The sequence below is a fragment of the Myripristis murdjan genome, chromosome 13 (assembly GCF_902150065.1).
Source record: "Myripristis murdjan chromosome 13, fMyrMur1.1, whole genome shotgun sequence".
NCBI lineage: Eukaryota > Metazoa > Chordata > Actinopteri > Holocentriformes > Holocentridae > Myripristis > Myripristis murdjan.
The window spans coordinates 36,316,160-36,336,997 of NC_043992.1; the positions used below are offsets into that span (position 1 = coordinate 36,316,160).

Here is a 20,838-nt window from a genome sequence, read left to right on the forward strand (position 1 = left end):
TGCAAGCAATCCATAATCATCTCCATTAAAATGCATCAATGTGTCTCCATCCATGATGAGAGAAATGGCATGGAAAGATGCCATCAGTGCCAAAATAAGCACACTTAATCTAGAGCTTCGTGCAAGATAAAGATATGCAAAAGTGTAAATACATCTTAACTAAAAATTAAAACCTAAGCTTGCTGCTGCTGTTTCTGATCAGCATCCTGGCTCACAGGGGCCCAGGGGCTCGGCTGCCCTCGAGCAGGAGCGGGGGAGACATGCGCTTGTAAAGACTGCCATCTCATGGCGGCAGGTCGTCTTTGCAGAGAGGGAGACGTGGAGACGGAATATTCATCTTAATAACGATCTCCGGGCGGAGCCACGGGGTGGGAAGTTGACGTCTCGTCCGCGTCCCTCCTTCCCCCGGCGCACCATCTGTCAGAAGTTACAGGCTGATGAAAGTGCCACATGCGGTGAATGTCAGGAGTTGAGCTGCGGGTATAACTGAGCACAGCAGCCTGTTACTGGCAGCCGTTTGAGGAGGGTAAGACATTTTGAGTTTAATAACGAGCCTCTGTCTTTGAAGTTAAAGTTGTTTCTCCGCAAATACCGCGTTTATACAGCCCGTGTGTCCAGAGAGAGAGAGAGAGAGAGCCGATAGCCGCACTAGCGATGCTTCACTGCTATGAGGGCATAAGGAAGCCGCGCACATGGTCTGTAAGGAGGAAGGAGCGATGTGGCTGATGCAATAAAAAAGAAGAAAACAAATACTTGAGCATATCGCAGGGAAAACGTTAACTGCGAGTTGACTAAGCAGTAGTAGGGCGTGAAGATCCCCGCTGAAGATACAGCGGACTGCGGGGAAAAGAGCTTTTCTGGGGGTTTGTGAGCGCTGGGTCGCGGCTGAGCGGAGAGAGAGGCGAAACATTGCCTTTTATAGCGCCACATACTTTGCACAAGTGTCACTGCCACCGGTAGTGAATACGGTAGAGCCCATATTGTAAGTGCATGAATCAAAACGTGAATAGAACTGGCAGTGCGTTTCACATACATCTGGGAATATAAATGGAAATATTCAAAAACGTCAGCTGTGAACACACGCTGATGATATTTAGGCCCACGCAGAATTGTACCCACTTTGCACTGAGGAATGTGAGTTTTTTTTTTTTTTTCCTGTATGACATAATGTTTCAGGTATATGTCAGATCATGTTGTGGTCACTCAAAATGTAACCTGTTTAGCCCGCCCTGAATGCTTCATTTATTTTGGCCAGTTTGTGTCATTTGAAACATCTGACAATATCCTCTGGAGTGCAGAAAATGTTAGGTTTTTAGCAAAGTTTGTACGAGCACATTATGATTGGTTTGGTTATAATCATTTTAGCCACAATAGGCTACTTCATATGGCATTTTTTTTTTTTTTTTCAGGAATAATGTCAGCAACCCATTTCTAGGCTAAAATAGTGCATAAATAAATACGTACATGAAGTAAATGACTAGTTATGTTTATTTTGTACAGATTATTTTTTTTAACAGATTTTAAAATAAATTAATAAGTTAGTAAGCTTATTAACTAATAAGGTAATTTATCATTTCATGTGTTTTTTTTTTTTTTTTTTTTTTTTTTTGAGAGAAAAAGCCATTGAAGAAACTTAATAGAAACCCAATCAAAACACACTGACTTGTTTTTTCTTTCTTTTTTTTTTTTTTTCGTTTATGGTCAAAGCACAGCAGCTAGTCCATAAAATGAAGCAGACACACTCCTCTGGCTTCCCTTCACGACTGACTGGACTGACAGTGTGAATCTGGTTTCCATTGTTTTTTGTTTGTTTGTTTGTTTGTTTTATTTATTTATTTATTTAATTATTTATTTATTTATTTATTTGCTGTTTTGGGGTTTCTCCCCTACATTCCAAATGGCCAAAATTCACACAAACTGGAGCGCGAACAAACACATAAATGCTCTTAATCTGGGAAAAGTCCTCTCCTAAAGCTAACTATAGACTAGATATTGATTATTCTAAATTTATTATAGATTTTACTATATTCTCGCATTAAAATTCAAATCATAACACAGACAGTAAAGAGGTGTTTGTGCACCATTATGTGACAACTAGAGCTCCACACTTCCTCCTTGGCTTTGTTTTTGTTTTTGTTTTGTTTTGTTTTTTTTTAACCTGAGAACCAGGAGCGACCTGATTTTTCTGTTGAACACACCCTTCCAAAACTTTTTGGCATCTAGTTTTGGCTGTCTGGTGTCATCCATCTTCCCTCGTACTCTATGCCTATCCTTTGTGAACCTGATGGGCTTTTTGTTCTGATGGAGGAGCAGAGCTTCACAGGCCAGATCGGTTGTAATGGAGAGTGCTGGCGCCCCATGATGGTCCAAATACTGTTTTTGGGACTTTTCCAACATCCTGAGAATAAAAACCTCGAGCAAGCACTCACCCGTGCATTTTTTGAGAGGTTATTCGTTTATTTATTTATTTATTTATTGGGTATTGGCAGCTTTAGCCCACAAATATTAGTACTGATCGTCAGACCCTCATTGGAGGTATTGATATTTCGTATCAGCGAAATTGTTGAGTGCCATTTTGCACCGATGAAACTTTGTGCATCTCAGTTTTTCATGAAGTACAATGCTCCAGTCGCCTGTGTTCATCTTGAATGCTCCATGTCTTGTTTACAGTGTAATTAACTCTTAGTTATCTGATTGGCAGTGGTGGAAGGAGTACTACCAATTCCTCCTCAAGTAGAAGTACTGTTACTTTGCTGTTATTTTACTGCAGCAGAGGCCGAAGTGCTGCAGTAAACATCGACTTAAATAAAAATAAAAAGTAGCTCATTTAAAATGTACTCAGAGTAAAGGTTACTGAGTTCCTGTTTTGAAACAGTTACTGTTAGGTGTCATATTTTCCATGCAGTTAGAAAAGGAGAAGAGAACACGCTTCAAACTGCATCCTTTTAAAGGTGCATTGCACAAAATTGCCGAGGGTTGAATGAAGTCAGGACTCTTTAGATGATAGTTGAGTCTACACGATTCTCATCATAAGACCAACTCACTGATATTATTCTCCTTTTCTCCACACTTATTCCACATTTTTTTGCCCGTTGAGACTACACGATCCCCGCTTTCATCGACCATCTGCAGTTTTCCACTGTGCTCCTTTTATTGGAAATTACAGAAAGTAGAACCAACAAAGTAGAAGCAGATTCCTCTTAATCGTCGCCGACTGAGCTTTTATTGTGAAAGGTTCCACAATCTGTCATTGATCATCTGTTCTCTGTGATGCATGTGATTTAAAATGTAGTGAAGCACAACACTCCAGTAAAAACGTCCTTAAGTAAAACTAAAATTTCTGACTTATTCCAAAAAGCACAAGCACACACACACACACACACACACACACACACAAAAACTACTCAGTTGCAGTAACATGAGTAAATGTAATGAGTTAGTTCCACCTCTGCTGATTGGAAAAACAAGCATGTTCACTTGTGGCCTGTTGGTATGTTAGAAAATGAAATAATGAATTAGATGTTCCTGACAGGTTAGCCAATTGGGCTTAAAGACGCTTTCAAAACACACTGGGATGTGTCTGTGGAATTTTAAATAGGCAGTGTGATTATCTCCTGAATAAATGTGAATGGGTTCTTTCTTTATTTATTTATTTAATTATTGTTCACTGAGAGGTGCAATTTGGGCTCGATGCCAACCGGGGATGAGACACTCCAAATCTGAGACCGAGGACTGTTCCTGCAAATCAGGGACATCTGGTCACCCGAATTATTAACAGGTGCATATGGTAAAATAAAGTTACTCTTCAATGACGAAACATTTGCTCTCTCTCTCTCTCTCTCTTTTCTCTCTCTCTCTTTCTCTCAGTTTAAGATGTAGCCTGTGGAATACCAAACAAAAAGAGTTGGTAATTAAATTTTCGATATAGGCACACTGCTGTAGTTGCTGTCACCGCGACATCGCCTTTTGATTTTTAAGTTAAACCCGCTGACTACAAAACATGAGGCGGCTTTGTAAACACACTGAATCAGTGTGAAGCATGCAAGGTCATGTAAGCGGTGTTCATGTTCTAACAAGGGGACTGTTTTTGACACTGCACCTGGCTTTACACAGGGTTGTCAACATTTCATCCAGTCTCGTACACGGATGATGCTATTATTGGCTGTGTGTGTTGAGCCTCGTGTTTGTTTGTTTTGTTTTTTTTTTTTTGTTTTTTGTTTGTGCATCCTGAATATGTTTTGTGCTAAAATGTAAAATTATCTTTTAAATATATCTATCTATATCTATATCTATCTCTATCTCTATCTCTATCTCTATCTATCTCTATCTATCTCTATCTATATCTATACATATATATAGATATAGATATAGATAGAGATAGATAGAGATAGATAGATATGTGTGTGTGTGTGTGTGTGTGTGTGTGTGTGTGTATGTGTATATATGTGTGTGTGTGTGTGTGTGTGTGTATATGTGTATGTGTATATATGTGTGTGTGTGTGTGTGTGTGTATATGTGTATATGTATATATGTGTGTATATGTGTATATATATATGTATATATGTATATATATAATATTTCTATTTTTTCTATATTCCTTGTTTATAATGTTTATATTGCTTTTTGCTATTTATTATCTGTTTATACTGTTTATAATGTAAATTATGCTTCATATTTTGCTATCCACTTTGCTGCTGTAATGCGTGAAATTTCCCCACCGTGGGACTAATAAAGGAATATCTTATCTTATCTTATCTTATCCTATCTTAATCACGTCATACAAAAAAAAAAAAAAACCTCAAAAATACAACTATTCAGTGTTTCTCTCTGCATTTTAATAATGTCAGGCTGGAAAAGCATCTAAAACAGCATTTCAACATCATGGTAGTTCAAATTTCAGATGCCAAAACTCCATCGCTGAAACCATCCAGCTGGACCATGGGTCTAAGCCAAATAAAACACAGCAAACATGTGTAATGCCTTTTATCCATCACACAAAAGTGTACAAAAGCTAGAGCATTCCTCGCTGACTTTTGCCCTCAGGAATGAAAGTGGAGAGCGATTCAGCCTCTAGTGGTCATTATTCTGCCGGCTTGCTTTAGCTTGAGAAAGAAACTCTAAGGTCTCTGTATGACTCCCTTTTTTTATCATTTCTCCCTCTGCTTTCTAGGTTTTAGTATGCTTTTTTTTTAAAAAAAAAAAAAAAAAAGATCTTTTCCAGAGGGGACTAGAATCATTCGCAAACCTGTATCTGTTAAAATCGGCTGTGTTCAAGATTGCCCTTGATTTTCTGAGTTTTCCGTTGCCGAAGGTCTGAATGTCTCAGGTCTAGGAAGGTGTAAATCAGAGCTGTTGTTTCTTCTCTGTGAGCTTTGATAAATAAGGGGGTGTTGATGTTTACTACCTGGGCTTTCATTGTGCAAGGTCAGCCTCGGCCCCAGAGGTGTCCAGGGGCCGAATCCTTGGAAATGGAACGTCTCATAGCACATGCAAGCTGACTGTTTTATGATTGCTCTCACATGGCATTTTGTTTGCTCCATGCCCAGTTGCACCACAAGGGCGGGTGGGCTTTTTGTAATGCCACTAGATACCTTTCACATGACAAGGAGGGGTTCAGTTGATCTCTGAACTGGGCTACCTGCTTTCAGCACCGTTCAGGCTGTGGAAAACAGCATTTTTTATTGATTTATTTTTATTTTTTTGGCAAAATGTTAAGGTTCGTATCCTAAATGTTAAGTTCAAGTCCTGTGAGGTCTTGCGACTGGGGTTCAGTGTTTACCCAGTCACAGGTTCTGCAGCTGTGAAATATTTGTCTTGGTGTAGCCTATGTAAAGTTGCACGTCATCATGTGCTCCAGTATCCATAGTATCCAATGTATATGCTCAGCTGAGTGTGAATCATGACAGAACTACATTTTAAGGGTATAATTTTCATTTTTAACCTCAAGTCACAGAGGTAATTGAATTTGCAAAGTCTACAAAATCAATGTGGGTGGCTGAAGTTCAGTTTGCAGTCAGTTTATTATTAAACATAGTTTTGCAGCCAGTAGATCTTTGAAGGTGCAACAATGTTTTGGCGAAGCCCAAAAAGTGCATGTGACTAACTGCTATTCCAAATTTACCACCATGCGCCTCGGTGTTACAAGCAGGCATTGAGCGAGGTGATTGGACGAGAAGAGGGCAGGGTCTCTCTCTGCCCACCCTCCTATTTTAGCTCAGCCGCCGCATGTCAAGTCATGTGTGCATGTGCGTGAAGTGTCTCTGTGTTTAGTCCTGAACCACTCGCTGTTCTCGCACCTTTCGCCCCGGTGGCAGAGTGACAAATGTTCTCCCGTTGCACGACATGTAAGGTCATATTTGCATGCCCCACTTCTTCACTTTTGATGTGTGCACGGCACATTAGTGTTCAGCTGCAGTTGTTCGCCTTTGGCTTCAGTCTCTAGTGCAGGGAACGGCCTCGTGCACACTTGAGCTCCTCAAGGTTGTTTTGACTTTCTGTGGTATGTTGGTTTGTGCTTCAAGATTTCTCACATCCAAATGCTTATTTTTTTTTTTGGGCTTCAACTACCCAGGTCACAATAACCCAGACAGCATATGCAGATATGTCAAGTCCAGTATTTGTACAGCGGATATGCCTGATTTTTATTCTGCAGCCACTTAAGAAAGCACCAGAGTTATCAGCCGTGATCATCTTCCTTCCATCGTATCTCGTTTCAGTGACAGGAGTGATTCACGATAAGAAACCCATTTCTTTGACAGTGAATGGGCTTTTTTTTTTCTCTATAACTCGCTCTGTCCGTCAGTCAGTCAGTCCACAAAAACTTCACCACCTTTTCGCGATCACACTTTGCAGTCTAGGAGGCTGAAATTTGACATGGAGGTTGAGTGTGTGTGTGTGTGTGTGTGTGTGTGTGTGTGTGTGTGTTAAAGGTGTGTCTTTGTGTTCATTCCAATTGGAAAAAGAGCTTGTGGCAGTAGGAGTGGCCCAAAACAAAAAGGTGCAAACGGATTCACGTAACGTGGCCAAAGTGTGTAGAAGGACGCACACAGACAAACAGACATAAATGCATATGTATACACACACACACACACACCATTTTGCTGCATGTCCTTTCATAACTCATGAACTGTTTGTTGTGGACACTTCATCGCTGGACTCATCAGAGTTTCTCTCTCATTGGTGAAGGTTAGCCCGTACTGTAATCAGGCCCCCTTTCATAACTCCTGGGTCTTGTGGGAAGCGTCTTTAGACTTGCTGTTCCCATCCTACACCAACTGTTGGTCAGGTTGTGTGAGTGTGTATGCATGCATGCACGCGTGGATGCATGTGTGCACGTGGCCACAGCCAGTGTGAATTTGCACATGTATTCCCATGCCCGTCCTCCTTACTTTTGATGTGTGCACGGCACGTTAGTGTCAATCTGTAATTGTTCAACTTTGGTCTCGGTCTCTAGTGAAGGGAATGGCCTTGTGCTCACTTAAGCTCATCAAGGTTGTTCTGACCTTCTGTGGTATGTTGGTTTGTGCGTCAAGATTTCTCAAATCCATATTCTTATTTTTTTTGGCTTCAACTACCCAGGTTATAATAACTAAGCAAATTCAAAAATGTCAACCTTGGCACATGAAGTGTCTGGTATTTGGCTGGTTTTGTCCTTGAGTGTTGTTCTCTTTTGAAGGCATTTCTCTTTGCAGATGTAAAATTCCTGATGCATAGCATAACTATGCCTAATTTTACACTGCAGCCACTTAACAAAGCACCTCAGAGTTATGAACTTTGATCAGATTGCTCCTATCCATCTTATCTCATTTAATTATCATTTCAGTGACAGCAGCGATTCATGTTAAGAAACCCTTGTCAATTAGGGCCTTGGTTTTTATATTTTGATTTTAAGAAAAACACCGGTATTCGTACTGAAAAGGGACGAAAATATTGACGCAGGTGATGTTTTTTTATAGCTATCTTGTGTAACTGATTTATAACAATTCCAACTACAGTGAGTGAGCTCTGCCAGACAGGGCCAGGCGAGAACAGGGAGGTTGGAGAGGAGGAGGAGGAGGAGGAGGAGGAGGAGGAGGAGGAGGAGGAGTGGAGGGCCGTGCTGTCGTCACGGCTGCTCCGAGTCCCAGGGCCATGTGATGTGTCACGATTCTATTTGTGAGCCGCCAAGTGAATGGGTCGCACTCCGCCTGAATAATGTGTCAGACTGCTACACGTTAACTTGGCTCTCAGATACCCCTCTGCTTATCCTAACGTGAACGGAAGTTAGCCTGTACTATGGAGAAAGTTGTTGAGTGGAATGTGTAATTTAGGACAAGAGTGACCGTGTGCATCTGTGAAGAAAAAGATCCATTCATTTAGCGGATTGAAAATTACTGTGAGTACTTGAGACTGTAAGCAACTTTGACTGACTGAGTCACATCGGCGTGTGTGAGTAAATGCTGAGCAGATCTGTGCCTGATGTTTTAGCAAAGGAAACTGGGTAATGGGTCAGGTTGAACCTAATTGTTTGCCAGCTTTACCGTTTGCCAGATACTGACAAAATAACACATTATTCTGAGAGATATTGCACTGTGAAATGGCTGAGAGAGTGACTTTTGAACACTGATTTCTAGTCAAGTCTTTTGAAACATTTTCTGTGACTCTAGAAAGATGATTGAGTTTAGTACTGAGCGCTCTCATCATCAATTAATGAATATCCTCTCATTATTTAATTTGAATCCACGGTAGGCATGCCAGTCAGATGCTTCCTATCCTACCTATCTAGCTCATCAGTTACGGGTATTATGAAAATGAATTTAAAATATCCAGCACTGCACAGTTTAATTGACTTCATTTGACGTTTTGCCTGTCAAGACTGAGGATTCTTTTAAAGGGAGAAATTTCAGCGACCATACTGTGGCGTCAACCTGAGGAGTGTGTCTTGGAGTGTCCAAGAAATAGGAGTAGTGAGCAGGGTGTGTGTGTGCATCCGAGCCGCCTGCCTTCTCATCATCTCCCTTGGTCGTATCTGTAGAGTATTAATAGCATTTACAGTGTTGGGACCCTGTGCAGTGTTTCAAAAACTGGGACTGGTTTGTGCATCTTGAGTCTTTTCCCGCTGTGCTCAGATTCGGTGTTTTGAATGACATAGAGGAGACTGATTATTGTGGGATAAATGAGTGTAACTTCCTTCCTTCCTGTCCTCAGTTGAGCAAACTGCTGCTCTTCCTGTTGGCGATATTAAACGGCAGTAAGTAGTCTGTGACTTCTATTGAAATTGACAATCTCTGGCGCAGCGCCAAACTGCCGCCCTCCCCTTCGCCTTGAATTACGGCGGTAATTGACCCAAACAGTGGCGTCACATTTTCACAGCAGAGATGAACAAGCTTGCTGGTTACAGCCGGGGATCGGGCAGAAACACCCTTAATGATGCAGCATATCCAGATGATAATAATATTGCTTTTCATTTGCATTTTTTTGGCTTGAGATGGAAATGTGCGGATGAGAGAAAGTAGCACCATTCTCCGTCACTGAGCTGCTAAAATTAAAAGTGTAAAGAGTCAGGGAGTCTTGAAGCACCAGTGGCTGAGGAGCTGTTGTATGGGCTCAGAGCGATGTTTTAGATGGTTATGTATGCTGCTTGTCTTATCATGTGGCAAACTTTGATGTGCTGGCTTGACCTCGGCCTCTAACCAGTGTGTAAAAAAACAGAAATTGCAAGCAAAGGTCCTGACCTGACCCCGAACCAACCTGCCAAGTTTGAGCCAGTTGACAAACACTATCTGAGTTAGAAATGAGAGTGATTACAAAGCACTCACCTGCTACACGTGCAGCGCCGGTAAATATCTTTAACACCTTTTTATGCAATCACTGGGTCATTGGCAGTGACCAACAACCCTGTCAACCCCTTTCAGATATACTGTGGTGATGTTGTGCTTTGAGGCTTTGAGGTACAAATATCACTCAGTGCACCTCTTTCTCATCAGTAATTGATTGTATTTCATTTTTTCAAGCCAGGTTTATACAGGAGTGCTGTGTTATATATATATATATATATATATATATATATATACACTGCAAAAACGCAAAATCTTACCAAGATAGTTTGTCTTATTTCAAGTCAAAAATGTCTTATTTCTAGTCAAAATATCTCATTACACTTAAAATAAGACAAGATCACCTCAGAAGTAAATTGTTTTTAGACAATTTTCACTTGTTTCAAGTGAAAATTTGCTTGTTTCATTGGCAAAATTTGCCAGTGGAAAAAGTGAAAATTCACTTGAAATAAGTGAAACAAGAAACAAATTTTGCCAATGAAACAAGCAAATTTTCACTTGTTTCAAGCAAATTTTCACTTGAAACAATAGACAATTGTCTAAAAACAAGTTACTTCTGAGGTGATCATGTCTTATTTTGAGCGTAATGAGATATTTTGACTAGTAATAAGACATTTTTGACTTGAAATAAGACAAATAATCTTGGTAAGATTTTGCGTTTTTGCAGTGTATCTGTATATATCTATATATTTATCTATATCTCTAGATATATATCTATTTATATCTATCTATATCTAGAGATATAGATATATAGATAGATAGATATATAGATATATATAGAGAGATATAGATATATAGATATAGATATATACAGTTATATATATATATAGCACAAGGAATATGATAATGCTTTGATTCCATTCATGTGGAGTGTACGACATTGGGTATTTCGTTTTTACAAATTCAAAGCCCTGACATTCTTGCTCTTGTTTTGGCAACAGGTGTGTTATCCTCTCTAGTGCTTTGGGAGCAGAGTGAGTGCCAGGATGATTCTGGCGACGCTGAAGAGCATCGGGAGGCAGCTTCTGAGGGTGAAGGCTGTGGACTGCAACACGGAGGAGTCCCGCCTGTCCCGATGCCTCAACACCTTCGACCTGGTGGCCTTGGGCGTCGGCAGCACGCTGGGAGCGGGCGTCTATGTGCTGGCCGGCGCCGTGGCCCGGGACAATGCTGGACCTGCCATCGTCCTCTCGTTCCTCATTGCCGCCCTGGCCTCTGTCCTGGCCGGGCTGTGCTATGCTGAGTTCGGGGCCCGCGTCCCCAAAACTGGCTCAGCTTACCTCTACAGCTATGTGACCGTTGGAGAACTCTGGGCTTTCATCACCGGCTGGAACCTCATCCTTTCGTATATCATTGGTGAGACGTTTCAAATTTCTCCAGGAAAGGGGTGATTTGCGGCTGCCATGCCAGATATTATTCGGTTTATGTGATTAGTTTGTTCCTCGCAGGAACTTCAAGCGTGGCCAGAGCCTGGAGCGCAACATTTGATGAGCTGATTGGAAGACACATCGAGGAATTCTGCAGGCGCTACATGACCATGAACGCGCCAGGAGTCCTGGCAGAGTATCCAGACATATTTGCTGTCTTCATCATCATTACCCTGACAGGTCAGACGCAGCTCGAGCATATTTCTCTTTCATGTTGATGCCCAAGACATTTTAATAACAAGAGGCTTAGGCGGCCTAATTTCATCTTTTTAAGCTTTCTTATGCTTTTTCCGACCGTCCTGCAGGACTTCTTGCATTTGGCGTGAAGGAGTCGGCTATGGTTAATAAAGTCTTCACCTGCATCAATGTCCTGGTGCTGCTGTTTGTGGTCATCTCAGGCTTTGTCAAAGGAAGCCTTAAAAACTGGAATCTGGACCCTGACGTCATTCGAAATGCCACCATCAACTCAAGCTTTAAGTGAGTGTCTGAAATGCAAAGCTTGTTCTTGTATTTCCTGCCGGTCTGAAAACCTGCTTTAGCCTTGTTTCATAACACAAATGAGCAGACTCTGGCCTCCTTTTCCTTTCAGTGTGTCCGAGTCTGAACCATTAGATGAAAGGCTTGGCATGGGGGGTTTCATGCCTTTTGGCTTCAGTGGAGTCCTCTCTGGTGCTGCCACATGTTTTTACGCCTTTGTAGGATTCGACTGCATTGCCACCACAGGTAATTGCCAATACTAATAGTTTTCTCTGTGTATTTCAGCCATATTTAATTGCGTATTGATATCAACATGTACAATTCCTCTGATATATCCCATTGTGTTTCCCCCTAGGAGAGGAAGTGAAGAATCCCCAGAGGGCCATTCCTATTGGGATTGTGGCCTCCCTCCTCATCTGTTTTGTGGCCTATTTTGGTGTGTCTGCAGCCCTTACTATGATGATGCCTTACTACTTGCTGGACAAGAACAGCCCTCTGCCTGTGGCCTTTAAGTATGTGGGCTGGGAGGGAGCCACTTATGCGGTGGCCATCGGCTCTCTGTGTGCCTTGTCTACCAGGTAGGACAGCTTTCCTCTGCCTCTTAGCATGAGAGCGGAAGACTTTTCTGAGCTCTGTACCACTTTGTAATCATTGTGTATGTATTTTGACAGCTGAAAAATCAGTACACCGAATGTAATTTTTTGTTGAATATTCTGTTGGTTAATTCCATACTCATCCTCAAAGGGAAAATTCAATCTGAAATCAAATTCACAATTTTTTATGGACAGTAAAATGAAGATTTTTGGACATGAATTCTCCTGCAAAATCAGAAAATTGGAGGCAAAACTTTTAATATCATCAAGTGATGAATTCTTGACCTGTTCCACTGACGGCGAATATGAGACTGCACACACAGTGACAATACCCATAGTGATTTAAAAAATATATATATGTATATCTATATCTATAGATATACATAGATATCTATCTATATATGTATATATCTATCTATATCTATAGATATATAGATATAGATAGATATATAGATATGTATATGTATATACACACATACACACACAGACATACATATACATATATATAATATGTATATATATTATTATTATTATTATGTATATGTATGTATTTATATCGATATACACACACACACACACACACACACATATATATATATATATATATATATATATATATATATATATACGGAAATAAATCTTAGTTTTAAAGTGAATTCAGTTTGCATGAAAAAGCAGAAGCAGAGTATGCATTGCTTCAAAACAACTCGTCAGTGGAGGTTCAGATATTATTTCTTGATGTCTCCACAAATTCTGTCCTTGATTCACTATTTTCTAGCACGGACAGAGAATTGTCCGTGTACACAAATACTGATTCAATGGACTAACATGAATTCTATTTTAGGGGGCATCTCTGCTGGACGGGGGTGTGGATTTTATTTGCACTGATACCTGTCCCCTGCTATATTTCTAACAGTGTGCATTCACCTGCACGGCATGGTTTTCTCTCTCTTCCCTACTAGTTTACTTGGCTCCATGTTCCCAATGCCCCGGGTGATTTGGGCCATGTCAGAGGATGGCCTGCTCTTCAAATGTTTAGCTAAAATCAACCCAAGAACCAAAACCCCCCTAACAGCTACAGTAACATCAGGCGTTGTGGCAGGTGAGGTCTGATCCGAAACCCACTAACTGGTTTGCTTTCCTCTCAGAATCCCAGGACACTCTTGTCTCACATCGCCTCAAAACTCAACATGCATTGTGCCCTCAGCCTGCAACAAAAACCAGTGTGGACTCATGGGCGAAGCCCTGTAAATTCAGTCTTTTGTCTCCACTTTAGCCCGTTGCCTGTACGAGGCTGGCACAGCAACTCTGAGCATATCATCATGAGCTGCTGTTGACATTTTGGGCTGAATAGGGCACCACTTGAGGCCTTGTGTGAATTCACAGTTAAATTGCATATATTTGAGTTATAAATCTCTGCCTCCTCCTCCTCCTTCCTTCACCCTCGGCCTAGTCTCCTAGGCTCCATGTTTCCACTGCCACGCATTATCTTTGCTATGGCTAGAGACGGTCTGCTCTTCTCGTTTCTGGCTACTGTCAGTGAGAGGAAGACACCCATCATCTCCACCATGGTGGCAGGGCTCATGTCTGGTAGGTGGTTGTGAAGTGGCGAATGGTAACAGTGCCCACTAGTGGAAGGAGGATGGTGGCAATAGCACAAAATGAAAGCAGTCTTGAAGCAATTGTTTCAGTATGAATTATCTTGTGATGTGGATCAATATCTGTATTATGCTTTGTTCAATGTCCTCTCTGCATTTTAGTTAATTGTTTAGAAACATCACCACTCTGATTAGTTGTAAAAACTGTGTTGCATATTGGTGACGTTTATTTTTCTCTGCCCTTTCCTGCAGCGGTGATGGCCTTCCTGTTTGACCTGAAGGACCTGGTAGATCTGATGTCCATCGGCACATTGCTGGCATACACACTGGTGGCTGCGTGTGTGCTCGTCCTCAGGTAGTCCCTCATCCCTCAGTCAGTACACGTAGCTTCAGTCAGAGGACACACTAAGCACAAATCAGCGGATTAATAGCATATTTGTCCATCCCATCATCTGAGCAGGGAAATAATTGTAGAACTGGTATCTGCAAGGACCTAACGATACATTGCACAAATTGCAAATTGTACAAATAGGCCGTAAAAGAGCTTAAATTTTTATAAACAGAAGAGAACAAAGAGATTACAGCCCACTGCATTACACCTGGGCAGAGAAACAAAATTTACAACAATATTAAGTGCACTAAAATATAGATGTTATTGATTTTTTTTTTTTTTTTTTTTTTTGCACAGCCATAGATCAGAGGCTTGCTCTGACCATTTTCCGGTCCACATTGTCTGGTCATTTCAAGAGTTTACATATTGAAGGTTAACAACACTCTCTGGACGTAGACCATAGGCGGTTCTAGGGGGTGGCAGGGGGTGGCAGGGGGTGGCAGCTGCCACCCTAGAAAAATGCCTTGCCACCCCAATTTCAGCCAATTTATTTATTTATTTTTTAATTGTGGCTGTTCGGAAACTCGCTGTTACGAGACTCAAATGTCTGAGTGCAAGTAAATGCAGCAAAAGATGACACTCCCACTATTTAAGGGGTTGATAAATAAATAAATAAATAAATAAATAAATAAATATTTCTAATGCACCTTTTGGTTTTCTATTCAATGCTTTACTCATGTACCACAATAATGGAATGTTTTTGAGTTAAAATATCCTCATTTGGGGGTTTTCCAAGCAAATACTGATATATGTGATCGTTTGGTATTAAATCAGCATATATATTTCTGCCACCCCTTAAAGTCTCCATGCCACCCTCTTGCCACCCCATGAATATTTGTCTAGATCCGCCCCTGATGTAGACTCATCGGAGTTTCTGCAGGCATGTCAAATAAGTCTGATATTTACAAATCAGCTTCTGAGCGGATTCTGAAATTTATGTGGATCACCGACTCAATCTAAACAGTGGAGGCTGCCACCGGCTCATAAGAGCAAAGTTTAAAGTAAAGTGAGACGGAAGTGTTAAATTCTCCAACTCACATTGACAAGTGCACAGTACAGCCTCTTTTGAGCTCATTGCATTATTATGCATGTTAATACATACTGATTTAAGATGTATCACAAGTTCCTGTGAGATTAGAGGACCTGCTGTCAGAAATGGACCGGAGTTGGCAGGATAATCTCTTTATTTTGTGACATGAGTGTGTCATACCTTGTTCTTACCTAAATGTCTAGTGTGAGAGACAACAAACATCTGTGAAATCTGTTATGGGTGTGATTCAGTGTGTCGGATGAGGCTTTCAAAGTCCTCCAGTGTGTCCTCAGCCCTGTAGCCCAGCACTGCTGGCACTCCTAGGATCTCTTCCTTTGTTGTTGACCGTTTGTCTCATCGTCTGAAGGTACCAGCCGGAACAGCCGGCTGCAGCCTATGAGATGGCCAACACTCAAGATGAATCTGAAAATCCTGAATCCTTTAACGAGGGGACCGCTGGCTTCTTGCCAGAGCCAGACGATCACTTCACTGTCAAGAACCTCCTTTACCCCGCAAACACAGAGCCCTCCCCCCTGTCTGGTTTAGCGGTCAACATCTGCACCAGTGTACTTGGTGAGGCACACACACGGCTCAGGACTTACTGAGTGAAAATGCATCCCCTCTAGTGAAAACATACCTGTTTTTTGTACAATATTATGTGTTTTATCCTCTTTTTATTGTATCTGTTCCTCCCCCCAGGTGTTTTGGTGTGTGTCTTCTGTGTGGTAGCAGTCCAAGGAGGATTTGCGGCCTGGTCCGTGTCAATCCTCAGTGTTTGCATGGTCGTCTGTCTGGTCATCACCTTCATCATATGGAGGCAGCCCGAGAGCAAGGCCAAGCTCGCCTTCAAGGTAAACTTGGCCATCGTGCTCACATCCAAGTGCTTTCTCACACACGTCTCTGCTGCAGTGGCACATATGGCATTGTCAGGGTGTGATGAACATAATGTGGAAATTGCATTGCAGAGCTCAATAACCCATCTGTGCATCTGAGAGTTTCACAAAAGAGCCAAGAGCCTGTCATTTTAGTGCAGTTTAACTGCCGTTGTTGAGGGCTGGAAAAGAAAGCGAACAAAGCAAACGTCAACAAGCCATTTGCTAAAATGGAAGACTGCCACTGAAAACTTGATTAACACACACGTGAGGTGTCGTAAAAGTGGCTCATTTTATTTGATAGCGACGGATTTGAGACAATTCCTTGCAACATTTATCTCCTCCAGCCGGCCATTATTTATGAGTCCCGCCCCCGTCATCCTCCTGCCCGTCACCATGCACACTTAAGCACTTTTAGGAGTATGTGTTTTCTTACTGTGTTATGAAATGCATGTCTCCTCACAGGTTCCTTTGCTGCCCTTCGTCCCAGTCACCAGCATGTTCATCAATGTCTACCTGATGATGCAGCTGGACAGAGGCACCTGGTTGCGCTTCGCCATCTGGATGGCTCTTGGTGCGTTTCATTTCATTTTGTCCAACCGTACTAAAAAGCCTGAAAGCCTCGCATTTGGTATTTGCATAACGCTCTCTGTGGTTCGCTTGTGGATGAAACGTTGATGTTTTCACCCCGTTTCTAGGTTTCGTTATCTACTTTGGCTACGGTATTCGAAACAGTGCAGAGGCAGTGTTGAACAGCTCGAGCCCTGACAGCTACAAACCCGCCTGCACACTCAGTGGACAGCCCATGGCCCCGGAGAAGGAGGCCTTTCTGCACAACGGACTAAATGCCACAGGAGAGGATGATGAAGAGTCCTAAGGAAAGGCTCGGTAATCCCGTCTGAGCGTGTTCTGAATATTTCCACACCCACATCTTAAATTCTCAGAAATGGCTGCAAATCCAGGAGACTTAAGGGGTTTTGTGTGGCACTCCTCCAGTGGGAGGAATGAGTCTCCTCACTGGCGCCAGAAATGTTGCCTAATTTGGCTGCTAACACCCAGATAAGGAATATGTTTGAGAGAAGCAAAAAGGCTAATTAGATCTTAAGGCCACATACATACCCTTTAGGAAGGCAATAACAAGAATCTCCTCCATACCACTGAAAAACAAACGTTATTTCAGATAACTAGCTAATAGTCTAGCTAAAAGTCACTTTTTTTATGTTTTGCACTTTGATATGATCAGTTCCCCTAAAGTAGCACCAAATCTGTGGACAACAACCCAAGGCAGGGCATTAAATGCAGATTTAACAAAGTTTTACTCGTACATATCTACGGTAGTTACACATTTTTACTTTTATTTTTCAAACAAAGACTCGGATCCAAAGCTTGTCAATAAGATGAGCATCATATTTAGCATTTGTCGCTGTACTTTTGGCCGGAAATTGTTTAGCACGTTCAAAAGCTGATTTGTCCTCTGAAATTATGGACGCGCACACCAAGAGGTATGTAGAATCGAAAATCTCTGATTTCAGTGAAACGGCTGTTTACAAAAGACACGTTATGAATCATGAAATCTGCTTTTTTTTTTTTTTTTTTAAATGATTGAGGTCCATCAAATCCTTTGGAAAATTTGCATACCTTCTCGAGAGTTCAGGCCACCGGTGGGTGTCACGGTAAACGCCTCACACTCGTACTTGGTGTATTAGTGCCAATAAATAAAAAGCGAGGGGCACAGGCACAGTGCTGGCTGCTGTGTCCCAAGCCCTCAGGAGATTATTCTGAAATATACACCCCTGTTTAAAACTTTAAAATCATTCGACAAGAGCTGCACAAGATGTACCTCAGTCAGCTCGTCATCATTCTCGCACAGTAGCGGTGTTTAACTGTATTCCCGGGGCCTTCTGTCCGACTCTGTGAACCTTTACCTCAAAGATACAACTTTGTGTGTGCGAGTGATGCGTTTTGTCACTCGGTTACAGTACGGATAGTATTACTGTGTCTGCTTTGGTGTCATTAGTGTAACCCAGAGATAAGTGGATTGGTGCTCCACAGTAATCTGCAGGCAGTGTGTCTCTGTGTAAGAGGGTTGATGGTATTTGAATTTGCGTTTAACCAGTTGGGGGCTGCCTCATCACACACTTATTTATTGGAGAACAAATACATCATAACTTCATAGCTGGCATGTCTCTCCGGGGGAACTGAACCTTTTATAATTTAAACAGAGAAAATGTGCCTGCTGCCTTTGTGCAATATTGGATTTATTCTGATATGGTTTATCAGAAAGTATAGTGGAGAGAATTCCACCCGCGATATCAGCAATCTATTTTCCAAGTGCCTGTTCCACAAATCAAATAGGGCTGGGTAAAAATATCAGTTTTTTTCCAATGACTCATGATCTTCATGCGAGTGATCCTCTACCGGTTCATGAAATCCCAGGATTGATCTTTTAATCTGTGCCTTTTTTTTTAAAGTCGATGTGTAAATAGTTTTGCTAAAAGTCATTTGTAAGGTGCCTCCTGTCCTGCAGATATATATCGTCTGCTGGGCCTACAGAAACTCATTTGACTAAATTATGTTTTGGACGAATGAGCCAACGATGGCGGGAGCTGCCCTCCTGACGCCTGCGCCGCCAAAGCCTGAGAGCAGATGTCTTGATGAATTTTGGATTTAATAACTGTGATGATATAAAGGAGTTGGACAAACCCAAAGCATTTTATATGGAATATCCCTTTAAATTCAGCACCTTGTGAATCACATCAGGATATCAGCTCCAATACCCAGCCCTATAATCACATGTCAACCCCACTGACCTGTGATAGTTTCTTATCACAGACTAGTATTGTCAAATATATACATTGTGTGTGTATATACTGTACACTGTGTATTTTGAAAAGCCTATATTTAATTAATCTTTAAAGAGATATTTCAGTTGAGTTGGCAGTTTTTCACTTTTTAGCATGCATTCCTCCATACGGGATAATGCAAAGTCACCTGCTGATATTGAATACCAGGGGTTTCCATAGCGATGGCACTGGCTTCTATGTTGAAAACCCCACAGAGAGAAAAAAAATCATGTTTTAAGATGTACATTAATTGTAGTAAACTATAACTCATATTAATATCTTCAAGTCAGTTTTCCAGACAGCAATAATTGTCTAAACTTGTGAATAAAAACTGATGATAGAGGCAGCTAAAATCACAGTGACATACGGTATTGAGGTATGCATGTTAAAAAAAAAAAAAGAGATTCAGAATGGCCCAAACTGTAATATCTCTTTAATAAGTCCCTTTTAATTGGTACAATATAATACAGTAAAACGTGTTTTTGCTGCTGTTTTTCTGCTTCTGATGTTGCCTCGCAAACCGGACGATGTTCAGTCGGGATTGCGAGGCAAATATGGCTGTGGTTTGAGCCACATAGTGTTTGAGTGTTTGGTTATGCTGCAGAACGAAGCCTATTTTTACATTGCTAACTATTTTATTGGCGAGGCCGGTGGAGACGTTTCTACAGATAACACCCAAAGTACAGCCAGGGGAGATGGAGTGAACAATTTTGTACAAAACATATCTAAATTAATTGTAAGAAACTGAACAGCAGTGTCAAGTAAGATTGTGTTGCAGTTATGTACCGTTTTCTTGTTCATCACAATCTTTTTTGTAAATACAGTGTTTTTGTAATATATTACTGTTGGTGCCTTCTCCGTCATGGAAGCTTACAGCAACTAGCCGTAAATTGTAGCCGGGGTTTATTCAGGTTTATTCAGCATTACCTGGGTCACAATGCAATCTGCCAGCATTTTATTACTGGTTTGGGGTTTCTTGTATATACAGTCATGATTTTTCTCAAATGTAACACAATGTTTCTGAAGTTACTGACAATATTTGAAGGGAGATATGTGTACTAGCCCACAGCTTTTGCCTGTAATGGCTGTGAGAAAAATACCATCAATGGTAATAAGCATTATGGGAACAGGTGTACCTGTTTAATCAATGTATATGTGTATAAAAAAATGCAAGCAGACTTATATGTGATTCATCAGTATGAGTATCTGATCTCACTGGGTTCATGGTGATGTAACATATTAATCTTCACGGTCACAGATGATGCCATTTTCTCATTCATCACTTCATTAAATCGTCATGTTGTTGTAGTTTTAGGCTTCATCCCTGCAAGTGAAACAAGACCTTGTATGATTTTTTTTTTGTCTGTGACACTGTATTTTGTGAATACTTTTGCATGTGCTAAAAAGCGTTGAAAGCTTTACCACGTTTGAACAAAGACTTAGATTTTACAGAACTGTTACATTGTAAACTCATTTATATTCTGTCACGATGGTAAAAGGTGAGGTTTTGCATTCTGTGTCAGTCAACATGTATCATCTTGTTAGTGGTTGAGGTTTATATAGTCCATGCTGTAAATAAACAATGGTGAATGGTAAAGGCGCAGGCTTGGTCTCTGATTGGAGCGGACGTGCTTAAAGGTTTGGTCGTCGTCACAGACTGACACAACACTGATGAACGTCATGCATTTGATTTTATTTCATTCATGATTTCTGCAGAATTCCTAGTGTGAGAAGAAGTACTCAAAGTTGTGAACTAAATCAACTTAAATATCTGTACATGAAATAATTTATT

General features: G+C 41.1%; 1 protein-coding gene across 2 annotated transcripts; it reads left to right on the plus strand.

Annotated features, from left to right (window-relative positions):
- The first annotated feature begins 419 nt into the window (after positions 1–419).
- LOC115370409 (high affinity cationic amino acid transporter 1-like) lies at positions 420–20,643 on the plus strand. 2 transcript variants are annotated; one of them, XM_030067421.1, is made up of 12 exons: positions 420–526; positions 10,757–11,171; positions 11,264–11,422; positions 11,548–11,719; positions 11,832–11,965; positions 12,075–12,297; positions 13,275–13,414; positions 14,163–14,265; positions 15,699–15,904; positions 16,031–16,182; positions 16,669–16,777; positions 16,902–20,643. In XM_030067421.1, the coding sequence occupies exons 2-12, from the start codon at positions 10,802–10,804 to the stop codon at positions 17,078–17,080; spliced, it is 1,947 nt and encodes a 648-aa protein (XP_029923281.1). In that variant the 5' UTR covers positions 420–526; positions 10,757–10,801; the 3' UTR covers positions 17,081–20,643. The 2 variants fall into 2 exon arrangements, with proteins under 2 accessions (XP_029923281.1, XP_029923282.1); XM_030067422.1 differs by lacking the exon at positions 420–526 and adding an exon at positions 8,278–8,374.
- Positions 20,644–20,838: the final 195 nt, after the last annotated feature.

Excerpts from the sequence above, each read along its gene's own strand:
- LOC115370409 (XM_030067421.1), top strand. The coding sequence starts at position 10,802 with ATGATTCTGGCGACGCTGAAGAGCATCGGGAGGCAGCTTCTGAGGGTG. Across the intron at positions 11,172-11,263 it reads CATCCTTTCGTATATCATTG|GAACTTCAAGCGTGGCCAGA; the intron begins GTGAGACGTTTC and ends TGTTCCTCGCAG. Across the intron at positions 16,778-16,901 it reads CGCCATCTGGATGGCTCTTG|GTTTCGTTATCTACTTTGGC; the intron begins GTGCGTTTCATT and ends CCCCGTTTCTAG.